The 13,346-nt window shown below is 36.4% G+C and overlaps 1 protein-coding gene across 1 annotated transcript in view; it reads right to left on the bottom strand.

Moving 5' to 3' along the window:
• Positions 1-13,346, bottom strand: part of PRKCE (protein kinase C epsilon) — a 296,138-nt gene that overhangs the window by 97,151 nt on the left and 185,641 nt on the right. Inside the window, exons 4-10 of the mRNA XM_065833837.2 lie at positions 13,088-13,122; positions 11,832-11,917; positions 9,559-9,691; positions 7,155-7,297; positions 5,886-5,982; positions 4,006-4,220; positions 2,538-2,711 (exon numbers count right to left, since the gene is read on the bottom strand). Coding sequence (XP_065689909.1) covers positions 2,538-2,711; positions 4,006-4,220; positions 5,886-5,982; positions 7,155-7,297; positions 9,559-9,691; positions 11,832-11,917; positions 13,088-13,122 — 883 coding nt within the window. The remainder of the gene's footprint in view (positions 1-2,537; positions 2,712-4,005; positions 4,221-5,885; positions 5,983-7,154; positions 7,298-9,558; positions 9,692-11,831; positions 11,918-13,087; positions 13,123-13,346) is intronic.

Raw genomic sequence — 13,346 nt, 5'->3', positions numbered from 1 at the left:
GCATACAATTGCAGCATAAGTAACTAGACACTACTGCTAAACACATTTTAAACTATTGTACAATAGCCTTTGTCTCAGTAAAGCTATTTTAACCACAGACTGTGTTTGTTCGAGCAAGTTTTTCTACTGAACCCAAGCAAATCGTTCGGTGACTAATCTACTTGGTACATTTTCATTTGTTGTCTTTCATAAATAGTTTATAGCTTTAGCAAATGCATTGCTTTTGCTTTTACATATGTTTTGCTTTTTGTTTCTTTATAAAGAGCTCTTTGCAAATTGTTCATCAGTTATGCTCAAAAAAGCCCTTCGATTTTTAAACTGTGGACTTTCAGTTAAATGGGTATCACTAGATACAATTTTGGTTGTTTGATAAGAGTCACCAGCCTATTCTTTTTAAGTATAAAGGACATAACTACCAATTTTTCTGAGTTCAAAGCCACAGACTACAGTTTCTCTCTGGTCAAGAGGTCTGGGAAGAGAAAAGAGGGTGAGAAAAATTTCTGATTATCTTACTTTGATTAATGGCTCTGTAGAGCAGGAAGGAAGGCAGAAAGCATGATACAAAAGAGGGGAGAAAAAATGAGAAATACAAAAGAAATGAAATCTCCAGGAAACCAGAAAACTAGCAGGACAACATTCTGCCGTAATTCACTTAATGTAAGACTGATCTTCACCAATGATCTGCCACTGATTTGTATCAGGCTGATGATAACGTTTATTTACACTTCAGGGCGTGCAGTCTGCCTTAGTCCTGAAGGTCCCTCTGTGTTCACAGAGTTTATCCCTCATCCCAGCACAATCTTTTTATCACTTTCTTCATCTGAAATGATACACTCAATTCCAGCTACGGATTTTAAAATAATACATTAAAACATTTAAAGCGGATGTTCACACATATGTTCAAATGAAATGGAAGTCTGAACGCATGAAACACCCTCCATAGACATAAACTTATACACACTTCCTTGGACTATTTTTTTGCGTCAACTTCAAAGCATATAAAACCCTACTGCATTTTTCACTATTTTAAGAACAGTATAAACATATTAAACATTTGCTACTTGCATGTTTGAACAGACCATAATCTTGATCCTACTAGCCATTTTTCTATGGCTTTCCCACTGCCCTGTTTGTCTTTCCTGAAAACTTTGCTGGAAGAACTCTTAGTCACAGCTTTTTTGTGAATCTGCACACATAATTACCGCAATTGGTCATTTGTGCCATATATAGTTTTGGTTATGATATGTAAATATGTAGGTATTTACACATGCACACACATGCACTCATACACACCATTAGTAACTTTTAATTTCGTTCAATATGCTAATGTAATGATTCATTTAATCTGCCAAACTTTTCCATTAAATTGACTCAAATACTCCAATGTAGTGAAAGAAAGAAAAAAGAAAGAAAAAAACAAACAAACAAAACACCACAAACAAAAACCCCAGAAGTTTGAAGGAAGATGACCGATTTTAAAGTGTTTTATTTAAATCATACATACATACCTCTAAGTTTATTCCCTATAGGTAAAAACTCAGCCCATTGAAATAAATGGCATATTTAGTTCAACAGGAAACCAAAGTTCAAACCTTAGTTTTGAAACTGTGAACATTTTATCAGACACTTCAAAAGCAACTGACTCTTCTGTAAATTCAATTATATATGATTGGTATATTCTATCTGCAAAACACATCCACCTTGTAAGGTTTTTTCTTTGTCCATAAAGCTTTCTGGACAATCAGATAAGAAACTGTCAGCTCGGTTGAATGACAAGAGAGAAATAAGGGACTGAAAAATAAAACCCAGAAATATTCTGTGTTCACAACTGGTTTCAAGCACTTTGACTGGATTCACAAATCCTAGAGAGTCAGTTCAACTATAAGTCATTCAAATGTTCACTTACATTTAAGCAGCAAATTCAAAACATGCTACGAAGAGCATTTCTGTATGAAAAATTACCAGCAAGGAACAGGCCATGGGAACAGGTTCTCATTATCAGCTCTCTCTACTTTTCCTTCTCTCTGCTCCTCAAGCACATGGGAGGTATTAGCACTACAGAAACTTTTCTGTAAGCGATATACTTATTTCCTTTCATTTCTGAACATTTTCTACATTACATAGCACAATAAAATTTAAAAGATGAGTGTTCTGCCACAATCTCATTTCTGACAAGATCATTTTATAATTTTTACTCTGAATACTGGATGTTAAAAACATTTGTACTTAATTCAACAAACAATACACCATATTAATGTACGGAAGAAACCCAGAAAATGGCACCTCAGTAGTTTTTTTTGCGTTTTATGCATGTGGATTTTTAAAAAGCGTTTTAACTCATTTACTGCCATCTCCTGGTACTTACAAGGTAGCCCAGCCAGTACTCCTATTCAATACTAATGAAATTTTGAAATGCCAAAAACTTCTAAGAAATGTTTTTGAAATAATGCTGTACGTTTTACATTGCTGTCTTTTATACTGGAAATAGTGAATATTGTTCCTTGGGCACAAAATGGTAAAAGGTTCATGTAGCTTACCTTTGTCTGGAAGCAGCAGTAAAGTTGTGTTAGGTACGGATGTTTCCGTGCTAATGCCAGAATTCTCTTTTCTGTCATTGTACAGTCTACATCGTCATCTTGAAGTATGACATCTTTCTTCAAGACTTTCACTGCATATACTTCATCTTTTCCTTTTAGCTCAGCTAACATTACCTAAACCAAACAGACAGTCTGTTCACGTATGATCAACAGTTACCATAAATGCACGGTTGCATTGAGCTTGACTGCACAGGAAATACAGTTACATACTTGCCTGAATGAAGTTGGATGTTCATAAAATTAATGTCATTTTAGAAAAATATACCAGTGGTATTCTTTAAACTTCGAACAGCTGATATCTATTTTGTTTGTTAGTTAAGAATGCAGAAGATAAAAAGTTTTTATCCCCTCATTCAAATATCTTAATGAGTGCCTATTAATGAGATCTCAGAAACTGAAAAAGGAAGGAAGTTGATATAGAACAGAAATTTATTTCCCACTTTTATCTCCCACTTTTGGTAGTGAGATTTGTGTGTGATGAATTTAGTATACAATCCCACGTACCATTCTGGCTGCTTTAAAGTTGCTGTTTTTAACTACTGTTATTGTTTAAGTTCTATACTCCCTTTAAAGTCAGTTCTGGCTTCGAGCCAGGGTAATCTTCAGAGAAAGGATTAGAAAACAGGGAGACAAAAGAACTTCGGCCCTGTCCCCCTGCATCTGCAGTTCCCGTATATCAAGGAAGGAAGAGCATACCTTCGAAACAGATTCACATTTCAGCCCTCCTCTTTGATTCCGCAGTGCATAGCACTGTGAAAAAAAGTCTATAAGCCCTGTAAACAGAGAAAGGCCCTTTTCTCATCAGTTCCCTACTGTGGGAAGGTATCTGGTGAGTTACATATTTGCCACATATGCGGTAATTTTGAGCAGCTGTCTAAGCCTCTTGCACTCATCATATCTGAGTAAAAATGTTTGAGTTCTGCTTCCTCCAGCACTCAACACACCTACTGAGGAAAAACAAGCACACTAACTGTTCTGTGAAATAAGTAAACTTGAAGTGGCTGCTATATAGAGGGGGAATGATCTCAGAACTCCACAGCATTATTCCTGGGCCTATTTTTCCTACTTGACCACAACTAATTATCTTGTTGAACAATATGTATGTAACTGTATGTACAACTTCACTTCGTTACCAATATCCTGAAATAGTGAAACATTGACACTGTGTTTCAAAAGGCTTGACCCTGGTTAATGAAGTGAGCTAAAGCACAGAAAATGCCAGCTGATCAGGAGGCTGATATTCTTTATATGTGGGGTAAATGCTGCTTTTACTCAAAAGGTAAAGAATGGAAAGAAACCCCTTGGGTGGAAGAACTTTCTGAATATCACTATGAATATTTGCAAAGCAGTCCAGTCAAAAGAGCCTGAACAACAGAGGTGAAAAAAAGAAAAAAAAAAATCTACCCACCTTGCCAAAGCTGCCTTTCCCTAATACTTTGATGAAGTTGAACTCTTCAAGCCCTATTCGCTTGGTCTGGGCCTGTTTGACCTCCCCATTTTCACCATTCTCCCCAGGTTTGCTAAGCTGGTTGTCTGTTGACGTTGTAGCTGTTGCCCTGTGCTCCTCTCCCCGATTGTCAAAAGATAATGCTTTCCTAATGTTGTTTTCCAGCTCTTTGATTTCTGTGGAAATGAGAGAAAAAGCGTTAATTTTAACCAAAGATCAGAAAAACAGTCCGTGTTTGTATCAGTTTTGGGAAGAGACATTTATCATCCCTGAATGCTATGTGGAGCATTCTGAGGTTAAGAATGCATATTTAGCAAACTGCTTCTCCACCTTACAGTAATCAGCCAAACCCTTGCTCTAACAGGAAGGGTGGCCTTTAAAAAAATCTAAGAGAATGACATATCCAAAGCCTGACAGATAAGTCAGCACAGTGGTTAAATAGTTGTTTTAGTGTTTTTGGGTGTTCCTGTACCACAGAGAAGTACTTTGTTTTGAATACCCCTATCTTCCTCCAGCACTTACTCATCTTCCTGCTTAAGTATTTTAGAGTTGTATCTTCAAAAGTTCAAAGGATAGTTGGGCTTCCCCGTTCTTGGAGGCAACATGAATGGAGCATCTTACTCAGCTCCAGCTGTTATCAGACCCCTTCCAATAAATTACTTGACCACTTCTTAGTGCTGCTTCAAGCAGCAATTACGTCCATCTGCTAAATGGTTCTGAAGGTTTCTCAATGCTAAACACAGTGAGTCCTGGTGACTAATGGACCTTGGGTTCTGCCTCAAGCTCTTCCACAGGCAGAAGCCCAATGGTCTTGGAAGCAACAATTTCAGTGGACAGCTACAGAAGCTACAGAAGTGAAATTTAAGAGCGAATTCAGACAAATTCTTTGTTCTTATTTTAAGCAAAGCATCAGATATTTAAAAAATATTATTTAACCAAAATGCTGTCTGTGAAACCAAAAGGTCGACAAATTTAAATCAGTTCTGGTCTTAGAGTCTTACAGTACTTACGAACACGGAGCTTTGGAAGTCTCCTCCCTAAAAATAAGGGTGAGAAATTTCTCAACTGTAAATAATTTTTAAAGGATTTGACACACAAGTATCCATCTTCCTATGTCTTTGTGTAAAGATGTTTCATTCATCACTTTACACGTGATACCCCACAGACTTCTGATTTTTAAAAACAACAATCAGATCAGATTCAAAAAGTGCTGCTGCCACACATGTTCTCTCAATCAGGTTGCTCAGCTCAATGAAATCTGGTTGTATGAGTGAAGATGACAATATTTGTCTCTATAATCTATGCACGAAAAAAAACTCACTGGAAAGGAAATACGGTTTTATGAAGCCTCTAAAGACCACATAGACACACTAGCATAGCCTAACGAGACAGAAGTTTTTGTTATCTCACACGTTCAACACGGAATTGTAAGGAGGCAATTTTATCTCAAAAACTTAGTAACAGATGGAGGCTTTTCAGATAGATAAAGGCTCTCCCAAGTTCTGTGGTACTATTTAAAATGTTCTCATTCTTATAAAATCATACATAACTTCCTTATATAAAAGGTATTTGGTTAGGCAAGGACTCATCTAGTAACCTTAATATTTTAAGATGACCATTTTACAGTTCTCCCTTTAAAAGCCACTTAATTTCACAGATTTAAAAAAAAAATGAGAGGTAGGCATTTTAAAAAAGTTTTTGCAGTTTATGAACTTTCTTACAGGCTTCATTTTCTGGTGGTGACTATTTTGTTGAAGGGGACAATGCCTTTTTTATTCCTTATAAAGAAGAAAAGTAGGTGACAATATATATTGGTTACGAAATAAAAAGAGATGATTGACCTTGATCACATGGAGAAGTTGGTGCTGACTTGGACCTATCTTCTTCTGAGGATGCACTTCCAGGAACTGCTTGTTGTGTCTCTGCACCTGCAATTATCTAAGAACAATTCCAAAATGGGTACTCAGCTATGAGATCCTCCCATGCCAAGACAGAATTAATCTAAAAACATTAATTCAAAAGTAGAAGATTGAGGGAAAGTGAAGATGTGCTATCCCTATAGATTCTCACTGGCAAGACCTCAGTCGTACAGCAGATGCCATCACACCAAATGGAAGCCATAATATAAATTGAGAAAGAACCAGCAGTTTAAAGAAACATAGGTTCTTAAGATGGAACAAATATACAGCGAGTGGGAAAGTTTCAAATAGCCACCCTGAGCCTGTGTAGAAATCTATCCGGTAAATATATTCAACTACAACAAGCATCAGCAAGCAGTGCAAACTAACTCGTGCAATAATACCATAACAACATCTTTTCCCAGGAGTCATAGATCAACTAATTTATTCCTGAGTTTTCTAAGTTTTTGTAGAATTTTAAAAAAGTGTACATGGGGATCCAAGTGTGCAATCAGGAAAATGAACAGAGCCAAATGTCAATCTTTTAATGAATTATGGTAAAATTTGCCTATTTCTGTAAGTAAGATAAATGGGTCTGTTGTCACAATCATGCAAATAGAAAGCATGGCCGAATTCTGATCTAGGATACATATTACAAATCCAGATTAACTCCACCAGCTTGGGGGTGATCTATGCTTTTTATTTCTAGGATAGCTTAGTTCTTCCTATAATAGTGATGACAATTCTGGAACCGTGATGTGGTAAACAGCTCCTCTTCATGAGAGTCAGCACATTGGCCCATTTATCAGCATTTACAATGTTATGGAGAAATGCTGTGTTTCAGTCAGTTATTCAATACCAATTCTGAGCCAAAGAGACATTTATGTTTTTATGAACTGTTATGTCAGACATTGTTCCTGTAAAATCTCCTTCCTCGAAATCAAAAAGAGGAAATCCTTCCAGACTCTGTACAGACTCCAGGTTTGCAAAACTGTAGCAGGTCAAAATGCATTTCAGCCCCAAACTCAGATTAGATATTTGCACTTACAAATCAAAAGCCAAATCTTAATTCTGTACTGACTTAAAGAAAAAAAAATTCTTTTGCAAGTCAAGTGAGTAGGACTGAACTGGTGAACTGGTGAAGTTACAAACTGGTGAAGTTACAGTAGAGTCATGATTTTTTTCTTATGCAACACTACATAGTAAAATTACCTTTTTCTTCCTCTGCCCACTATTAGTGATCTTGTCTGGAGTGACTCCAAGATCTGCAAGAACTTTAGCTATGCCTCTAGCATCCACTCCACAGTTTGGTGCCACATTTGTTTCACAGCGTCGATGTACATTCATCTTGCAAACTGCAGTGAAATGTAAAGTAATAGAGTAAATTGAACACAACCTTGGCATGCATTTGTCTTACTTAAATCAGATCTCATTGGACTCACCAATAACATTTTCAAATAAATAGAATTTCAGTAGAAAAAATACTTGGCTGGATTTGCAGTGACACTTGAATGCTAATATAAAATTATTAACCTGGTTATGATTCTTTGGCTATGATAATGCAGAACAGTGTTTTCACACAGTACCCGGAACAGACACAGGAACAAATGAAAATATCTAATGATACTGTAAATCTTTGAATTAGAAGAAAAGTCTGTCAGAGATCGGATTTCAGCAGTGCACTTGTGCTTTCATACTGAGCGCACAACATCAGTTCCGCATGTATTATTGCTTCATACTCTATTTTACTCATGTAGATTAACTCCTAATATAGACAGGCATAAAAGCAATAGTGGTTTAAGTTTTAATAAATCTTTGGCACTTGTTAGACATTCTCTTTCTTTAGACAGCAATCCATTTACTAAGCGGTTTCTCTTAAATACCATTTCCCGAAACTAGCATACTAGTAAGAAAAAAAGGTTAAGTTGCTTTCAGATTATGGGGCAGGAGGGAGAACATAACTCCATTAAAAACAGCATAGCACCGATTTGTTAGGAGCAGATGACATTTTATCTTAGACTTCAGTGCCCCCTTGTGGAGCAAGGCATAAAGACTGCAAAACTGCAAGTGTAATTAAATACTAGATTAATAGTCAATTGCTCAATTCTTCAGTTTTTAGAGAAAAAAATAAAGTATGTATTTATAAAGTTGCATTTCACTATATTGTTCAGCAACAACGCTTTCACCGTATAAGCCCTAAAAAAAACAAACCACATTTGCCTCAGACTGCATACCGACACTGTACCTGTGACAATAACCCTGGGCTTCAGAAAGCAGGTGCCTTTCCAAGTATGTTTCAGCTCGCAAGAATGAGCACAAAGAAATTGCTACACATGGTATTTTCAGTGTATGTATATTCAGTGACCAAAGCTCTGTGGCGAGTACAATGTTTGACCTAGGATCCATAACTGGACATTGAGGAACTGAACTGCTTGAAATAAAGCAAGTGGGAAATTTTGTACAGTCCAACTTCATGAACATATTTTGTAAAACAATGGCACAGGAATAAGCCGTGAAAAAACAGAAGAATAAACCTCCGGTATACACTTTTCATGGTGTTAATAACCACACTGGGCAAGCAAGTACATCTCTGACGAAGGAGGCATTGTTCTGCACTTGTTAAAAAAGAAAACAAAGCACAAAGAAAATGACATTTCCAGCTCAGGTGAGTTCTAGATTTCATGCAGACAATACTGCATTTTTACAGGCACCGATTTTATGAACATTAAGAAAGCAATGTAGGTGCTCTGAATTATTGTTTCTATGCACCTGCTAAACAGTAAATGCATACATATGAGAAATAACATTATTTTCTATAGTTAAGAGGAACTGAACCACTGTGGTATTTCAGAGAGAATATAAAAGTGAACTAATATATTCACAGACTAAGTAGAGAGATACTATAGTTCTGATCTTCACCTACAACTCACCTTAAATACTGCAAAGGATATGTTGAATAGATTACATGTTTATACATATATATGTGAATCCATGTTTCTGTTGTTGAGAAGTGTACATAAAATGATTTTTCTATTTATGAAGATGGACCTACACATTCATAAAGGTGTAACAAAATGAAAATGCTTATAATTCCACTACCCGCTACTTTCGAAGAATCTGACAATCTTCATGGCATCACTCCCATCAGTCCACTAACTGAAGTATTTTATTCACTATTTCTAAACTATTGCTTTCCTTTGTAAGTGTTTTTACTGTTTTCTCCCTCTTTTAGAATACATGGATCTGATTGAAACAAGGAGATGCAGAACCAAGCATTTCTGTTAGTCAGCTAAATGACATGAAGCAGTAACTTCATACACAGTTACTATATGGAGTACACAGTCCTTAAGCAGTAGAACATAATGAATCCTTTGCTTTCTGGAGCAGAAGGGCTAGGCAGACCATCACAAAGGATGATTTAGCTAGATACCAAAATACCACATTTTCTGGATATGGGTGCACAGAACTGATTCCGCCTAGCCTAGCTGATACAGGATAGTAATTTCTGAAGACAGTATTAAAGGGAAAAGTAGCTGGAATAATTATGTTCAAACTTGAAGTCTTTCAGGTCTACTGCACTCACAAACAAGAAAAGCTCTGAAGTGGTAATCCTTACCTTTGCATTGTAAACCTTGCCTCAAAAGACCCCAGAGCAATGAACCACAGTGGTCACAGAAGGTGGGCACTTTGTAATTGTGAATGCTGAACTTGTGAGGCATGTTGACACTGAACCGCTGGGATCCCACTTGCTGAAAAAGGAGAGCACAGCATATTTAAGTCTAATTGATTTCTTGATAATCAGCGTATGCTGAAACCTGTTATGTTTTTAAAACACAGAATTCGAACAAGGTGAAACAGTTCTGTGATCAGATGATGATCTTTGCATTAGACATACTCCATCTCAAGAGCTATTCCCACTACTTTTTTTTGGGGAAAAGATGGGGAAGGCTGCTGTTGTCCAAGAGATAAAGACTAAAGTCTACTTTCTAGTACTTCTGGGAACAACAAATACATAGCTATCAGGAAAGATCTCTTAATGTGGAAGGCAAGGAAGTCACTCCCAATTGTTTTTTTATGAGCAGGAGGCTGAACAAATATAGGACTAAGAAATACATCACAACCCCTTTACCTTTTCATGTCTCACTCTTCTTCAGATTATGAAAATGACAATGATAATCAATTGTGTTCAGGGATCCCAAGGTACAATTACTTACTAATTAAAGAATGTCATTGATAAGTTTTTATAGTGGTCATTGCATAGCAGGAGATTTATTTTGTTTTTCCTTCCCTTTCCTATTACCACTGGCTTCTCTCCAGTGATCTAGTACCTCTTCTAAACAATGAGAGCATTATATCAGCAAAGCATACAAGTCTCCATCAGTCTGGAGCCTAAGAATATAAATCTGTGCAAGATTTTGTATCTTCCTGTGCCTACTACGCAAAAGCAGTGCTAGCCACACACAGTCTTTTATTACAACCCTACGCAAGCAATCAAGTTTTGGATGTAAAATACTGATTGTGAATCAGATACTAAAGAACGCTTCCAATATGAAAAATGGTAGTGAATTGCACAGGAAGAATGAGATCAGTTAGTCTCTGTCAAATTCATATCAAAGTTGAAAGAGTGGTTTAGAACCAGTGGTACACATCTCTCTGACTTGTAATTTAAAACTAGGCTTTTTAAAGCATACAAATGTAGGTTTTTAACAAATAAAACTAAGAAATGTACTTTTTCTGCATGGCCAAGGAACTGGGATCACCCACAGACTACCTCACCTAATCCTGCGGTGAAAGATATCCCCTGCTATTGCACAAAACAGAACACAACAGCGAGCATTCGTAGCTCTTCTGTTAAAAACAAGCAAACAAAAACTTCTGTATAAGACAAAGCATTCACTGGTTACAGCTGAGGGCTACAACTCTTAAATAAAATGTGAAATCCACCCTCCTCTCCAACTGTCCCCTATCAAGCCAGCCATAAAGGGATACCCCAAAGCTGAGGAGTCTAAGGGAGCTGAACACAACAGCAGTCACATCACTTTGTCCACAGAAACTAACATTCATTTCCTAACCAAGCCTAAAAGGGCCGTCTTAGCTTAGAGAGGCCTGTAACCCAAGTGAAATGATTGCTTTGTTTCCTCTTCTAATCCAGAACTGAACCTCCCCCTGACAGTACAGTCCTGAAAGTAGCTAATTTCATTTTCAGGTGACATCTTCATTTATTTAAATGCATGGTAAAATAAAGCACATATCGTGCTAATTCCATTAATATACAAAAGCCTGCTAGAGGTAGGGAGTAATCATGCTGGAAAACCTGCTAGCTATGCAGTACCTTGTGTTATCACTACTGTCTTAAAGAATATCCCTGGGACTTCTTCAACACACAGATAGCTTTTGTTCTGCTTTTTGACACTTCAGATGCAGTCTTTGTTGAGGTGAGACTTGGCAAGCAAATTCTGGACAGCTGTATGTTGATGAAAGAGTCTCAAGCATCCTGCCTATCCCATCATCTGCTAATGACTCAGCCACACAACATGCAGTCAAGGGATAAAGGGTCCCATCCTGCTTCTTTTGAATTAAAATGACAAAATTGGTATTAAATCAGAAACAGAGAAGGTTAAAAATGAAAAGGAGTGAGACTCCAAGCATTCAGATGCTAAAAAGAGGCAAGTAATTAAAAAAAAAAAAAAAAAAAAAAAAGCTGTATAATTCCTATGTAAATGAAACTGTTATGGTAATCTGTCATTCTAAAGTAAATGCTACATCCCAAGACAACCAGAAGGGCACAAAATGTCTCTAAAATCTATTGATCAAACAGAGCAGATGACACTACTTTGAAGAGAAGAAAGACAAAGTTTAATCCAGAAAATTTATTTTATAAACATTTACCTCATCATGAGTTTCCTGCTTTTTCAAGCCAGCACACTTTGTTATTATAAGTTCATGGCATCTCTTGTGGACTACACAAGTGCAAACTATAAACAAAAACAGTAAAAGAATGAGTTTTCATGAAGAACCATTTTAAAGCAAAAGACTGAATTTAGAAGACTAGAGAAGCTTGGGACTTGAAAGGCTGCAGGTGACTGGTGAGTTGGTCAGTCCTATGAAGTAAGTCTGACTCACAAAGTCAGAAGACACTGGACTTTTGAGAGACCAATGAATTTTAAGAGAACTAAAGTATATCCACCAAAATCTCAGTATGTAAAACTACAAATTACCTTCTGAAACATGAACCACAATTTTTCTTAACATTCTTTCCATTACACATTATCAGAAGTTGATAACAGTGAAATGTTTGAGGAGGCAAATGCTTCGTCAATATTCACATGGACTACTTAATCAATGAATAACATTTGCCGATATGACAGATAAGATTAAAAATTGCAAGGTCTACCTTACTGTGGGATTCAAGGTCATTAAGTGAAAAAAAATCCTTCAGAGTGAAATAATGAATTTCATTTTCTTACAGCTTTGGTCATTGTTGTAACAAAAAGAAAATTCTTACTATAGCATGTAAAACAATTATTTGCATTTATTTATTTAAAATGAAATTTAATCTTTTGTAACTGAAAAAAATCATCACTAACTGGACTATTTTTACTTGTAGACAAGAAGTAGAAAAACATAATCCCAAGACATGACTGCATTAAAAAATTAAGAGTACAACAAGCTGCGTTGAAAAATTGAGTTGAAAATGAAGCTCTTCTGCACTCTTTGCTATAACCTTCTCTAATGATGACCTCTATAATTATCTCATCTATTTAATTACAGTCTTTGCAATTACCTGGCATTTTTAAACAAAGAATCTTAAGCAGAATTAAGAATTCCCAATTTTAAAATGCAAGAAGTGAAAAATGAAGAAGCCAACTCCTGCAGATATGCCCCCGAGCTGGATGTGCATCAAGAGACACCGAGCATCTGCTGTTCAGTGACGTTAACGGTGCCCCTACCTCACATATGCTGCCTAAGACGAACAGGTTTGAAGCATCTTCCTGTTAAGGCTGTATCTTTCATGAGACAAACTTACTATTTTGTGCTAAATTCTTAACACTGTACATATACAATGCTTGATGGAAATATCTTATTTTTTATATATAAAACATAATATATATATTCAAACTGTCCCGATATAGATCTCCTCTTACCTTGACATTGGTATCCCTGTTTTCCTATTACACCCCTGAAAACAAAACAGTGTTTTAGAAAATGAAGAATATATATTTTTAAAAATGAAAACCGTTTTTTCCTCTCTTTACTGGACATGCACAAGTTTAAAAGAATAGCTTTTTCTAACCAATCATCTGATAACTTCTTGTCTAGACTGAGATCAGTTCAAAGTAGGAACCACGTTTCAGTTGCTAAGAGGTAACAGGTAGGAAGATAGACCATGAAGGGATTCAGATG

The sequence above is a fragment of the Patagioenas fasciata genome, chromosome 3 (assembly GCF_037038585.1).
Source record: "Patagioenas fasciata isolate bPatFas1 chromosome 3, bPatFas1.hap1, whole genome shotgun sequence".
In the NCBI taxonomy this organism is placed as follows: Eukaryota; Metazoa; Chordata; class Aves; order Columbiformes; family Columbidae; genus Patagioenas; species Patagioenas fasciata.
This window is presented reverse-complemented; position numbering and strand designations above follow the sequence as displayed.